This window comes from Narcine bancroftii, chromosome 14 (assembly GCF_036971445.1).
Source record: "Narcine bancroftii isolate sNarBan1 chromosome 14, sNarBan1.hap1, whole genome shotgun sequence".
Classification (NCBI taxonomy): domain Eukaryota; kingdom Metazoa; phylum Chordata; class Chondrichthyes; order Torpediniformes; family Narcinidae; genus Narcine; species Narcine bancroftii.
In genome coordinates this window covers 2744138-2759227 of record NC_091482.1, presented here as the reverse complement: position 1 = coordinate 2759227, position 15090 = coordinate 2744138, and the positions used below count along the sequence as shown (strand labels likewise).

Sequence of the window (15090 nt, the reverse complement as noted above, 5' to 3'; positions counted from 1 at the left end):
TGATGAGTTCCTCCAGCAACCCATTATTTGCCCATCATTCCAGCTTTTATATTCTCTGCCTTTCCCTTCAGCTTGTCCAGATGGTTGGTAGGGTAATAGGACAGGAAAGGTTGGTCAAGAGTCAGGAAGTCAGGGATACAAGTGGAGAAGCACCCATGTCGCTTGCTGTGGCTGCATAGTGGTTACTTCTGTAGTCTGGCCATAGCAACCTCGGTTTGAATCCTAGTCACTGCACTGCAGAGCAGCAGTGGGATTAATTTTTATTAAGAATAATTTGGACAGGTACATGGACGGGAGTGGTACATGAATGGAGAGATATGGTCTGGGTGCAGGTCAGTTGGACTAGGTAGCAAAATAGTTTGGTACAGATTAGAATGGCCAAAGGGCTTTTTCTGTGCTGTAATGTTCTATGATTCCAAGATCTCCCACTAGCTGAGTGGTGTCCCTGAGCATCACAGAAACACCTCCTCCAACTTTGGCTGCTGCCCTTGGTCACAGTGGCAGAAGGTAGGTCAGACCACTGGGTGACTGTCTGCTTCATGGGCTCATTCAACAGTTATCCCTTTAAAATGTGGCCAGTTGTGAACTTTCACTCCTGCTAGGGGTGGGCCCACAACACAGAAGAAGCCGATGAGAAATTTGGGGCTAATACAGTACAAGACCAGGGCAGTTAGGAGGACAGCAAATGGAGAAAAAAAAACCTTGAATTAAACTACATTTATTTCAATGTGAGGCCAACCATGTAAGGGTGGCCTGCTATGGACACTGGAAGACTGGCTGAGTTCCTCCAACATTTTGGTGCCTTTTTATCGTGTAAAGGAAAGATGCCTGCGCCATGCTTTGTCTTGGGACATTATAGCAGAAACATGGCTGAGAGAAGGGTGAGGCTGGCAGCTCAATGTTCCAGGGCACAGATGCCACAGGAATAATGGGGAAGCATAACTACACTACAATAACAAAGCTCAGAGAGGATATTTTTTGGGGAAATTGTCCAGTGAAGCTATACAGGTAGAAACAGGAAGGGAAAAACCACTTTGTGGTGGCTGAGTTATCAACCACCCCAACAGTCAATGGGTTTTGGAGAACAGATATGCAGGGAAAGTATTGATGGCTGTGAGAATATTGGGGTGATTTTACTGGGAGATTTCAACTTTCTTAATACTGACAGGAGTTCAAAATACAAAGGGGTTTGACTAGGGTGTGTCCCAGAGGGCTTCCTCTTGATGGATCTCTTGTATGAGGGGGTGCAACACTGGACCTTCTCTTATGGAATGAGATAGGGCAGTGAGAATAGGGGAATATTTTGGGATCAGTGGCCACACCACCATTACATTTTATATAGATACAGAGAAAGATGGGACTGTTGCAGAAGTTAAAGTCCTAAATTCAAGATTTTAGAGCAATGAGGCAGGCAGTTGCAAAAGTTGATTGGGTCACCAGTAAGAAGATGGGAGGAATCCAGGCATTGCATGTTGCTGTGAGAGGGAATTGATGGCTGGATGATGAGGGATCATAAGGGTCTGGTCAGGAAAACCGAGGAGGCTTAAGTCAGACATATGCAGTGTGGATCAAATGAATCCCTTAAGTAAAAACACAGAAATACTGGAGGAACTCAGCAGGCCTCGCAATATCCACAGGAGGCCCAAAATGCCAGTTATGTATCTTTACCTCCTGTGGACACTGTGAGACCAGCTGAGTTCCTCCAGCATTTCTGTATTTTTACTATAATCACAGCACCTGCAGACATTCATGTTTCACTCAAATAAATCCTTGATGATTATAAGTGTTGATACTTTAGAGGGAAATCAGAAGGATGGAGACAAGAGATGGAGGTCGCAGGCAGGTTGAAGGAGAATCCCAAGAGAATCTACAGGTATATTAAGTAAAAAGGTGGCAAAAAAATGAAATGGCCCCATTAAATATCAATAGGACTGCCATAGGAGATGGGTGAAATGTAAATGAATATTTCTGATCAGTCTTACTGTGAAGATGATGGAAGACAAAGAATTCCTTGTCATCAGAACCCCTGGCAAATTTCTACGGAGGTGTGTTGGAATGTGTGCTGACCGGCTGCGTACGGGAACACCAATACCCCTGAGTGTAAAGCCCTGCAAAAGGTAGTGGACATAGCCCAAGACATCAAAGGCAAACCCCTCCCCACCATCAAGAACATCTACAGGGAACACTGCCGTCGGAGAGCAGCAGCAATCGTCAAGAATCCACACCACCCAGCACGCACTCTGATTTCTCTGCTCAGCAGGCAGGCCAAGAGCTGTCAAAACCATATATAACCCTTTTATTACCAGGCAACATCCACTGCCCTGCCCTCATCAACCCCCTGCCCCACTTCACAGCTTAATTCCCCCTTGTTCCCAGTCCCCCAACTCCCTTCGCTGCTTGATATCAACCACTTTGGAGACCCCTAAGCCAGAGGGTGGTGAATCTGTGGAATTTGTTGCCCCAGGTGGTTGTGGAGGCCGGGTCATTGGGGGTATTTAAGGTAGAGATTGAGAGGTTCTTGATTAGCCAGGACATCGCAGATTATGGGGAGAAGACCGGGCAGTGGAGCTGAGTGGGAAAATGCATCAGCTCATGATTAAATAATGGGGCAGACTCAATGGGCTGAATGGCCTGTTTCTGCTCCTCTGCCTTCGACTTTAGCAAGGCTCTGCAGGTGCGTAAGATCAGAACACTGAGGATCCAAGAGGTCAGAGGGAATGTTTTTCTGATTGGAGATCTTCTCCTTTAACTCTGACACCCTTTAATATCCTGCCATTAATCCCACTTTCCTGTGTGCTAAACATCCCATCCTGTCTCTCCCTCGGATCCTATTCCCAGCATGCTGTGTCCATCAGGGGAGCAACACTGGGTCGTAGCCAGAGGGAGATTTGAATCTAAGAGGAGATAGTGACAGAGCTGGAACTGAACGAGGGAGGGCAGGGCTGGGAGGGGGACATAGGTATTCAGGGTGTGGACTGGGGTGGTGATGGAGTCCAGAGCAATGCCTTTTACAGTCAGTGTGGCACAGCTGGAGGAGATGGGAATTGGAATTGGTGACAGGTGGGGGAGTTTTCTGCTCCAGATTTCAAGCTGGCGAGATTTTGTTTCTTCCCCCCTCAGACAGGGCGGTGGTCTCTGTGCGAGCCCCTGATGTCATCTTTTCACTCCCAGAGAAGGGGTTCTGGCCACACCATACTGTGCTCAGCAGGCAGTTCCGGAACTGGATGTGGGAGAGAGGAGACAGTCAGATCCTGGGGGTGAAGGTTTGGGGAGGAAGAGAGAGAGAGAGAGAGAGAAGGGTAGTGAAGGAGAGGAGTGAGAGGGGGACAAGAAGGAGGTTGAGGTAGTGAAGGATGGGGAGATGGAGATAGAGACTGCAAGGGGAAGCAGTAGAGGCAGTGACAGAAGGGATGGGAGAAGAAGAGAAGATTGGACGAAGGAGTAGGCAGGAGAGGGAGAAAGAGAAGGAGGGATAATGAAAGGAATATTGGTGACAGAGGTAAAATGAGAGAGTGAGAGGGAGGAAAAGATTAATTCTGAGGGAGAGAATAGGGGGACGGAGAGAATGAAGGCTAGGGTAATGGACAGAGGAGGAAGTAGAGTAAGGGAGAGGGGGAGGTAGAGAGGGAGGGAGAGATGGATTATGAGGGAGAGGTGGAGGAAGAGACATGGAGGGAGGAAGAGAATGGATGGGGAATGGAGAGATGGAAGGAAAGGTAGAGATAGGGAGAGGAACTGGGAGAGGGGAAAGAGAGTGAATGAGAGACAGGAAGGGACAGTGGGGAATAGTTGTCTCTAAACATCCAAACGCATTTCACACCCAATAAATCTTGTCAGGTGTCACACAAAATCCTCAAAAACTCCCCTCATCTAAGTGGGGGGAAAATTATAGCGGCCAGTTTACCTTCCCACCCACACGTTCTGGGATGTGGGAGCAAACCGGAGCAGCAGGGGCCAGGACCATTGGCTGGGAAATGGATAAGGCACCAGATAGGTTGGGGCCCTATCGAAAGTGATGAGGGGCATGGATCAAGTGAATGGTCACAGCCTTTTCCCCAGGGTGGATGATTCGAGAGGCAGAGGTGTCGGGTGAAAGGGGAGGGATCGAAGAGGGGAGTCCATATCTAGAATGAGCTGCCCGAGGGAGCTGTCGGAAGCGGCACAGTAACAACATACAGAAGACATTTGGACAGATGTGTGGACAGGAAGATGTTTAGAAGGATATAGAACACTACAGCACAGTACAGGCCTTTCAGCCCACAATGTTGTACTGTCCTAGAGGACATACCTATCAACAAAACTATACCCTCCCAACCTCATTACCCTCTCATTTTTCTTACATTCATGTGTCTGTCTTCTCTTAAATGCCCCAATTGTATCAGCCTCCACCACCAAGGCATTCCAGACACCCACAATTCTCTGTGTAAAAAAACTTACCTCTGATGTCTCCCCTCAACTTGTCTCCCTTCACACATGTCCTCTGATGTTTGCTACTCCCATCCTGGGAAACAGGCACTGGCTGTCAACCCTATCTATGGCTCTCAGAATCTCGTAGATCTCTATTAAGTCTCCTCTCATCCTGCTTCGCAGCAAAGGGTAATGGACAGAGGAGGAAGTAACCTTGCCTCATAAGACTCATTTCCCAATCCAGGCAACATCCTGGTAAATCTCCTCTGCACCCTCTCCACAGCTTCCACATCCTTTCTATAATGAGGTGACCAGAAGTGAACACAATATTCCGAGGTCTTACCAGAGATGTGGAGATTCGCACATGATCTCTCGACCCCTGAACGCAATCTCTCGACTATTGAAGCCCAGCATCCCATAGGCCTTCTTAACTATCCTATCAACCTGCAAGGAAACCTTGAGAAGTGTATGGATTTGGACCCAAAGGTCCCTCTGTTCATCCACGCTATTAAGTATCTGACATTAACCATGTCCTCTGACCAGGTTTGACCTTCCAAAATAGACCAGATGCCGGCAAATGGGACTGGTCCTGTAAATTCCATGACTTTCCTGCATCTTGGGTGGATCATTGTCTCTCCATGAGGTGTTTAACCTGCATTCCCACTGTTACTCCACTTCAGAAGAGATTACTACAAAACATCTTGTGACTTCCTTCAGTCAAATGAAGCAATGCTCTAACCCGAAGTGCTGTTGAAAAAAAATCTCAGGGTTGTACATCAGGGTTGTCATGATGCGCTCCAACAATATATCTGAATATGAACCCAAAATCAGCCCAGTGGCGCCATCAATGGACAGGCCACCAGGTGGTGGTGGTTGACCTTGTACTCAAAGCTCCTGAGAACTGGCCCACACTCCACGTGGTGCCCTGCCACACTTTCCCACACTTCCATGAAACTCATTGTCTGATTCCTCTTTGTCCGAATACATTTACCAGATTAACTGAAAATATTAGTGGGGGTTGGGGGAGGGGGAGAGTGGATTAAAAATGTGTTGAAATATCCATAAAATCTGCTGGTCAAGAACCAATTCAGGTGAAGTTCTGCCTCACCTGGAAGATGTGTCTGTGGCCCTAGGTGGAGGGGATGGGGAGGCTTTGCACTTACTGAGGTTACAGTGAGCAGAGATAATGGGGAGGGAGAAGTGGACCAGGGATCCCTGCAGAAAGCTGAGAAAGGTGGGATGGATGTGGTTGGTGGTGGGATCACGCTGAGGTTGGTAAAAGGATGAGGGGATGGCATGGCTGGTGGGGTGGAAAGTGAGGCCCAGAGAGGCTCTGACCTTGTTCTGCCTGGGAGTGGGGTCGGAGGGAGGGGGGGGAGAGATGGGGATGAAAGTGACGATCCAAGCTTCATTGATGACAATAACAAAGCTTGTTAACCATTCTCCTGCAGACGTTGGTGAACAATAGAGATTGAAATGTCAGGCAAGCAGGAGTGATTGATGGCAGGACAGAGTGAGGTGAGTGGTCATGTTAGTGGTGGCACAGTTCACACAACCCTGTTACAGCGCCAGTGACTGAGGTTCGAATCCCGTGCTGTCTAGAAGGTGTTTGTACGTTCTCCTCCTCCCACCATTCAAAATGTTCTGAGGGTTGCAGGTCAAATGGGCGGGCTGGGCTCATGGGCCAAAAGGGCTTGTTACCATACTGTATGTCTCAATTTAAATTTAGTTCTTGTAAATACAACAGAGTTCGCAACCCCCCCCAAACCCCCAACCCCCCAGCCCCCCCCCCACCGCGCAAGACAGGGGAAGAGCTGGCTATACCTGTTGGTTCATGAAGACATAGATGATGGGGTTGTAGATGGTGGCGGTCTTTGAGAAGTAGGAAGGCATAGAGGTCAGGGTTGGCTGAATCCTGATGTCCTTGTCAATGGCCACCACCATGGCAAAGCTGGCATAAGGGAGCCAGCAGAGCAGGAAGGCCATCATCATGGCGATCACCATGCGGGTCATCTCCCGCTCAGCCTGCTGCGTACTCTGGCTGTCCTTCTGCTGTTCCGCGACCTGCGGAGAGAGGGGACACGGCTCACTCACTCTCACTGGCACTCGGCAATGTTAGGTCACAGCACTAGGACTGGACCGGTGTCCCAGCACACTTTCCCAGGACAGGAGTTGCACACAAAATGAAGCCCATCACACACTCCTGGGGTCAGACACAGAGTGATAGTCCCTTCACACCATCCCACCACACATTCCTGGGGTCAGACACAGAGTGAAGCTCCCTTCACACCATCCCACCACACACTCCTGGGGTCAGACACAGAGTGAAGCTCCCTTCACACCATCCCACCACACACTCCTGGGGTCAGACACAGAGTGAAGTTCCCTTCACACCATCCCACCACACACTCCTGGGGTCAGACACAGAGTAAAGCTCCCTTCACACCATCCCACCACACACTCCTGGGGTCAGACACAGAGTGAAGCTCCCTTCACACCATCCCACCACACACTCCTGGGGTCAGACACAGAGTGAAGCTCCCTTCACACCATCCCACCACACACTCCTGGGGTCAGACACAGAGTGAAGCTCCCTTCATACCATCCCACCACACACTCCTGGGGTCAGACACAGAGTGAAGCTCCCTCTACACTGTTAACAAGAGAGATCCACCCCAGCTGACCTCTGCTCCTTTCCTGAGGACTTCTCCCTGTGGAGGGAGCTCACAGTGTCCTTTGTGTCTGGTGGTCTTCCAGATCTGGTGTTGGCAGAGGTTGAAGTGTGACCTAAAATGAGTGGTCACAATTCTGTGGTGATACAACTACTACACCAACTGCATTAGGGTTGAAAACTAAATACAGTGATAAACATGGCATTAATCCACATCAAAGAATGTTTGCTCGGGGGTAAAATTCCTACTTCTGAAGTCCCAGCTCTGCTCCGTGACTTTCTCCACTCTCTCTTCCAGTCACACTCGGAGCTCACTGCACACACGACTGTGTGACTGGAATCACGGTGGCCCCAAGGAACACCAGTGAACTATCTCAATAATGCAGGGAGGTGGCCACGTACTCCATCCTGTGATCAGTTATCAGGCTCTGAACCTGCCTTGGCTGGACTTGTACCCTCACCCTCTGGGGTTTACTGGCTTCAGACCAATGAGGTTGAGTTTGTTCTTGTTAACCCAGAGACTACCACAAATACTGGGGTGTATACCCCCCCCCCCCCCATTTTACAGCTGACTCAGGATGAGGGTCCACATAAACAGAACGGTAGAGCATGGATCACTGGAACAGGACGATTGACTGTACTCACAGCTCGCAGGACCACTAGCAAGCTGGCGTAGGAGAAGACGATCAGGCTGAGGGGCATCAGGAAGCAGGTGACAAACAGTGTGACCACGTAGGTGTTGTTGTTGGTCCCACCTGTGTACCAGTTGGGCCCACAAGACGTCCGCAGCCCTGGGGAGTAGAAAGGAAACTCGCCTGAGCGATGAAAGCAAATTGCACATCAGTACTATAACAGGAAATCTGCTTCACTGGGATTGTGCGCGTGTGTGTGTGTGTGTGTGTGTGTGTGTGTGTGTGTGTGTGTGTGTGTGTGTGTGTGTGTGTGTGTGTGTGTGTGTGTGTGTGTGTGTGTGTGTGCACACGCATTCTCTGAAGATCCAGGGCGTTGAGGGAAGGGAATAACTTAGCCGAATCCATGAAGAAATGGAGCCACAAAGAAAGAGCAGACCTGGCAGGAGAGAGCAGGCTGGTCACGAGGTGAGAGATGATCTCTCAGGGGTTGTTACCAAAGTGAAAGGGTTTGGTAGGCAGCAGATTATCAACCCAGGTACCAGGGCTGTAAATGTGATACCATCATTAATGAATCTGTCCAGATATCATGAGGAAACGGTGAAAAATGAACAGCTGTCAGGCTGCGGCTGTGGAGGCAGGTTGACACTCTGGGTCGAGATCTCAAGTGTCGAGGGTAATAAAGAGGTGAGGGGTAGGGATGAGGCACGAGCTGGCAGGAGCAGGGTGAATACAGGGGAGGAGGAGGGCAGGATGGAGAGAGCAACAAGGGCAGATGATACAAAGTTAGGTAGAGAAGAAACTCAGAGGCTGCAGAAGGTCTTAGACAGATCAGGAGGCTGGGTAAAGTGGCAAGTGAAATATAATAATGGAAACTGGACAGTCGTGCACTTTGGTAGAAAAAATAAACGGGCAGACTATTTTTTAAATGGGGATAAAATTGAAAATACCCAGATGCAAAGGGACCTGGGAGTCCTCATCCAGGACGGCCTGCAGGAAAACTTGCAGGTTGAGTCGGAGGCGAAGAAGGCAAATGCGATTGTGGAGTTCAATTCAAGAGGAATAGAATACAGAAGCAGGGATTTGATGCTAAGGTTTTATAAGGCACTAGTGAGTCCTCACGGAGAATTGTGATCAGTTTTGGGCTCGTTATTTGAGAAAGGATGTGCTGACATTGGAGAGGGTTCACAAGGATGATTTCAGGAATGAAAGGGTTATCATACGAGGAGCGTTGGATGGCTCTTGGCCTGAACTCATTGGAATTTAGGAGAATGAGGGAGGGAATCTCATTGAAACATTTTGAATGTTGAAAGGCATTTACAGAGTCGATGGAGAAAGGTTGTTTCCCATGGTGGGAGAGTCTAGGACAAGAGGGTACAACTTCAGGATTGAGGGGCATCTGCTTAAAACAGGGATGCGGAGGATTTCTTCAGCCAATCTGTGGAATTTGTTGCCACAGGTGGTTGTGGAGGCTGGGTCATTGTGGGTATTTAAGGCAGAGACTTAAGGCCGGGCAGTGAGGCTGAGTGGGGAAATGGATCAGTTCATGACTGAATGATGGGCAGACTCGATGGGCCGAATAGCCTATTTTTGCTCCTGTGTCTAATGGTCTTTGAGGTGATGGATGGAAACAAGGAAGGGGGAAACCAATGGGAGAATGGACCAGTCGAACCAGCTGAGGTAGGGGGAAAGAAACAGGGTGGTTATGTGCTGGAGTTATGTACAAAATGATTACAAAGATGGTGATTGTGGGGATACAAGACAAGTTTGCCCATGGGTGTTGAGGGAAGGAGGTTGAAGCTGAAGGTGGTGAGACAATCAAGAGGACACCGACCAGCAGTGTCCCCTGCGGGAGTTGTCGAGGGACGTGTGGTGCAGGGGAGGGTCCCTCCCAAGCGTCGCACCTAGACTTACCCTCAGGGACATAGCTGCACCATCCGAACAGGGGTGGAGAGGACCAGGCCAGCGACCAGAGCCAGGTAAAGAGACAGCCCCCGAGGGCGTGCTGCTGCTGGAAGCGGAAGTTCCCCATGGGTTTGCAGATCACGATGTACCGCTCAAAGGCCAAGATGGCCAGAGGCCAGAGCCCCACGATACCTTGCCGGGAAGGACACAGCATACATCTTAGTCTCCAGAGCCAATGCCGGCCTGACCAAGTCCTAATCAGAAACCAACCCCCCCCCCCCTTCTCTTTCTCTCTCTCTGACAGGATGAGGCCGTTGGCCCTTCCAGCTCATGATACCGCAGCTCGGGGGAGGTGTCATTCACAGGATCTGGGCACCATAGTTAGACCATGCCTGAGAAGGCAGGAGACATAAAGTCACATACACCACATATACTCGTGTAATAGTTGAGTTTTTTGGGTCAAATTTGCGGGGGGGGGGGGATGGGGTGTGTCTATTTTTACACCACTCATACTTTTGACCGTGGTGAGTACCTGCGTCGTTCGAGGCATCAAGTGTTCAGATGGTCGGGACCAGGTGGTGAGTCTGTATTCAGGGTGTGGGGAACTTGGATGGACGGGCGGTCGGGGCCAAAATGGGGAAGTTGACACGGGATGGACTATTACACAAGTATGTATGATGAATGCAGCGCAGTAACAGGCCCTCTTGGTCCACGACCCCATGGTGCCCTATTACACCCAATTAACCTACACCCCTGGTACGTTTTGAAGGGTGGGAAGAAACCCACACAGATACAGGGAGAGCGTACAAACTCCTGACAGACAGTGACGAGTTCTAACCTGGGTAGCTGGTGCTGTAATAGTGTTAGGCTAACCGCTACACTAACTGTGCCACCCATAGGGATCGCTGCCTTTCTCCTGGTGAAGGTGCTGCGGGGCAAGGAGAGAGTTCCAGGTCCAGACCCAGGGATGTGAAGGACCGACGACCTGACAATCAGGATGGCGCGTGACCTTCTTGCTTTAGACATGACCACCCCAGAGAACCCTCTGATTAGCCCCACCTCCACACTCTTTCAGGAACATGTGCCAAACATGGTTGAATGGGAATGGAACAGATGGTTGACCTGGGCAACCCTAACCCTAACCCTAATGTATGATGGAACAGGGCTGGGAGACCAAACAGTTCCTTCCTGCTCAGACCAGGATCCCTCAGCTAACTCTCCCACAAGATTACGAACCTCAGAAGGGGCAGATCCCCACACAGCGACAAGCCAAAGCTTAGGAGCACCCACCTGTCAGAGACACCATGAAGCCTTCGAACTGACATATGGCCTCCCCCAGGGTGAAGTAACCGTGGAGGTTATTGGAGAAGCTGATGGTGCTGTCAAAGACAGTGACCATCAGGTTGGCCACAGCCAGGTTCACCAGGATGTAGTTGAGGGGTGAGCGAAGTCTCTTGTACCTGATGGACACCAGGATGACCAGGCCATTCACAAAGGAGGACCACCACACCCATCAGAGTGGCCACAGCCATGTAGGTGCTCTTTGAGGCAAAGTACGGCCATTGAGGGCCACTGAAAGCACCAACGGTTCTATTGTAGAAGGCAGGAGAAGCTGGAGGAAGCCCCATCACATTCAAATCCGCCAGGTTCGTCCTTCAGACTCAGAGCAACTGTCTCAGCTGCCCATTTCCCCGGTCGAGATCTCAGGGAGATTGTAAACCCTTTATAAATGTGAAACAGCTTAGCCCTATGAGTTGGCCTTGGTCCCTAGGGTGTAATCTTTATCACTACCCATTTAGGATAATTGCTACTGCGAGAGGATTAGTTTCTAGAATCTTCTCATTAATATTGGGTTGAGATTGTGGTGATTTTCCTTGAGGTTTTCAGCAGGTGGAGGTTGGAGGTTAATTTGTGAAGATTTATTCTCCTTTACTTTTCCCTCCTTGTCCACAGCGATCAATCACAAAATTTGTTGCTTTATGGCAGCATCAAGTGCAAATATTGCTGTAAACATTACATTGAAAAACAAATAAATTATTGGAAAAATAAGAGAAATCGAGGTAGTGTCTGTGGTTCATTGTCCGTTCAGAAATCGGTGCTGGGGAGCCAACTATTCACAATCTATACCAACCATTCTCAACCTTTTTTTTTGGCTACAGTCCCCTCCCCAGGACTCTGCTCAAAATTTGTGGGCCCTCTTCCCTGTGAGGTTTGGCTTCTTCTGGACTTCTCTCCTACCGACTGCATTAAAAAAAAATTAAAAATGTTTATGAGGTGAAAAAAAACCCAAGGCCTTTACTGAAATGTGCTGTGGCTCCCTCTGGGAATGGCTGATGCAGATTCGATACCAATGACTTGGACAAAGGGATCCTGTGCTCTGTTGCCCAAATCTGTTCCAGGCACAGGCATCAGTGCACAGGGGCTATGAGAACACACAGAGGGATATGGATAGGATAGGTGAGAGGGTAAAAAGTTTGTCATCCAGAGGTAGTGCTGGAGAAACTCAACAGGTCTCACTGGAAAGCGAAAAGCGGTCGACGTTTTGGACCCCAGCCCCTTTGTTGGGGGTGATGAAAATCAGGCGGACGGCTGGATTAAAAAGGTGGGGGGGGGAAGAAGCACGGGTGACCAGGTGGGAGGGGGAATAAGAGAAAGGAGCTGAGGTGATGGGGCTGAGAACAATACTCTCTGACAGGAGGAAGGGAAAGGGGTGTGAAGCTGGAGGAGGGGAGAGAGAGGGATGAGGGAAAGAGAGCAAGTGGAAATCAACATTAATACGGTCTGGTTGAAGCTGTCCAGTTGGAATATAAGGAAAGTATTAATTTTTACAGGAGAAATCGCTGTAATTTTGGATAAGGTTTGTGATGTTTCCTTTCTTAAGTTTCCTTTATTTAATGGAGTTAGCACCAGCTTCATTTCTGACCATTGTTGATGTTTTGAGGAAAATTTAGAGAGGTACTTGGATGGAAATGGTCTGGGCGCAGGTTAATAGGATGTGACAGAATAACAGTTTGTCACAGACTAGAAGGGCCAAAGGGCTCGTTTCTGTTCTGTAATGTTCTAAGGTTCTAAAAATAAGGTAATACCAAGCCCTTGGATGTAATGTGAGGTTTGTAAGGAAGGCACATAAACATTTCTTTATTCAAACTGAATGTGTGAAAAATGTGGGAAGAAGAAACCAGGACATAAGATATTCGCATACAGGTAGAGGAGATGGTTGGCCTTTACTGCAAGGGGTACATAGGGGAGCATTGAAGCAACTTTACAAGGTGGTGGTGACACTGCTCCTGAGTTCAGTAGGACGGGGGCGTAGAACGTAACAGAGCAGTTGAGGCCCTTTGGCCCTCGATGTTGTGCAATATATTCCTACCAAAAAAACCTAAACCCTCCCCACCCTGGAACCCTCTATTTTTCTTCCATCCATCTGCTTGTCTAAGAGTCTCTTAAATGCCTGTAATAGTTCAGCCTCCACCACCATCCCTGGCAAGGCATTCCAGGCCCCCACAACTCTCCCCTAAACTTCTCTCCCTTCTCTTTGTACAGACGTCCTCCGGTGTTTGCTATTCCCACCCTGGGAAAAAGGTGCTGGCTGCCCACCCTATCTATGCCTCTCAGAATCTTGTAGCCTATTAAGACTCCTCTTATCCTTCTACGCTGCAGGGAGAAAAGTCCCAGCTCTACTAACCTTTCCTCATAAGATTTATTTTCCAATCCAGGCAACATCCTGGTCAATCTCCTCTGCACCCTTTCCACAGCTTCCACATCCTTCCTGTAATGAGATGACCAGAAGTGAACACAATACTCAAGTATTAGTGCTGTGGTGAGTCAGCTGCAACTGAGGAGGGAGCTTTTCTAACTGAGCAGATGTACCTTGGTGATCTAATCCCTTCTGAAGGTTTAATGTTGATGAAATTTATTTAATTTGTCTAAAACCTCTCAACTGGAAGATCATGGCTAAATCTTCAGATATCCCAGCCTAATAATTACTGGTGTCCTTCTGAGTGACCCTGGGCAAGATCTCAGACAACAGTATGAAGGTTGGAATACAGCAGGGCCAAACTTACTCAATGCAAGAAGCACATACAATAAACTTCATATGTTTGAGAGCTGCAAGACATGAAAAAAAATATTACTGGCACGCTTTTACTCTGGCATACATATTTTGCTCCAAAAATTTTATATATTAAGAAATACATATATGTAAATAGTAATTATTCATTTATGTAGTTGTTCATATTTCAGATTTATTGACAGAATACATGTGACATCACATACAACCCTGAGATTCTTTCCCTGTGGGAGAGGCAGAATTACCACCTAACGGTAGTGCAAAAAAGTGACTCAACATATACATGTAAACAAATAAAGAAATGTAAACAGGTAACAAATGTAAACAAACTGACTGTGCAATTCAGAGAGCAAAGAAAATCAATAAAGTGCACAAATGTCCCTGATTGAGTTTGTTGTGAGGAGTCTAATGGTGGGGGGGGGGGAGAATGTGGGATGGGGAGGTAGTGGATGTTCCTGAACCTGGTGGTGCAAGTCTTGTGGCGCCGATACCTCTTTCCTGATGGCAGCAGCGAGAACAGAGCGTGTGCTGGGTGGTGTGGCAGAGTAGATGTAGAAAGGTTGTTTCCCCACGGAGAGAGAGTTTGGGACAAGAGGGCATCCGCTTGGAACAGAGATGATGAGGAATTTCTTCAGCCAGAGGATGGTGAATCTGTGGAATTTGTTGCCACAGACAGTTGTGGAGGCCGGGTCACTGGGAATATTTAACGTAGAGATTGATAGGTTCTTAATGACCCTGGGCATCAAAGGTTATGGGAAGAGGCCGGGCAATGGGGAAATGGATCAGTGGGCTGAATAGCCTATTTGTACTCCAATGTCTTATGTAATTTTTAGTGATTTTTCACCTTGTTCCACACAACAAATTTCATGACACATCAAGAAAATAAACCTGATTTTGAATTTAAATGTCAATCTTCAAGAAGTCTCTTTCTTGCACTACCAGGGCAGCAAGGTTGGTGTAGCAAGTAGCGTAATGTTACAGCGCCAGCAATCAAGACGGGGGTTCGAATCCTGCTCTGTCTGTAAGGAATTTGTGGGTTTCCTCCCTCTATTCGAGGGTGTAGGGTATAGGTTAATTGGGTGGCCAAAATGGCCTGTTCCTCTGCTGTTTGTCTAAATTACAAATTTTAATTTAGGGGGTAATTCTGCCTCGCCACAGGAAAAAGGATCTCAGGGTTGCCTGTGGTGTCATGACAATAAATCTGAAATCTCCCCGACCTTGTACTTGTACTGCCACCTTGCCAACTCCAGGGGACACTGTTGGCCCAGGTTTGTCAAGCAGCAGCGTCTCGACTTAAACTGATAGAGGTGTGTCGCTCTCACTGTGGTGTCAGCAAAGGTCACAGTCCCACTCATCCTTTTGTGAGATGAAAGGGGATCTGGGAGAGTGGGTTGAAGGTTAATGGAGGT

At 48.4% G+C, this 15090-nt stretch overlaps 1 protein-coding gene across 1 annotated transcript; it reads right to left on the bottom strand.

Annotated features, from left to right (window-relative positions):
* Positions 1-2332: 2332 nt before the first annotated feature.
* LOC138749812 (pinopsin-like) lies at positions 2333-12098 on the bottom strand. Its single transcript, XM_069911698.1, is given in 6 exon segments — positions 2333-3220; positions 6232-6471; positions 7724-7869; positions 9622-9804; positions 10903-11108; positions 11110-12098. Coding segments are annotated over 6 exon segments (1041 nt in total). The 5' UTR covers positions 11241-12098; the 3' UTR covers positions 2333-3085.
* Between the last annotated feature and the right edge of the window lie 2992 nt (positions 12099-15090).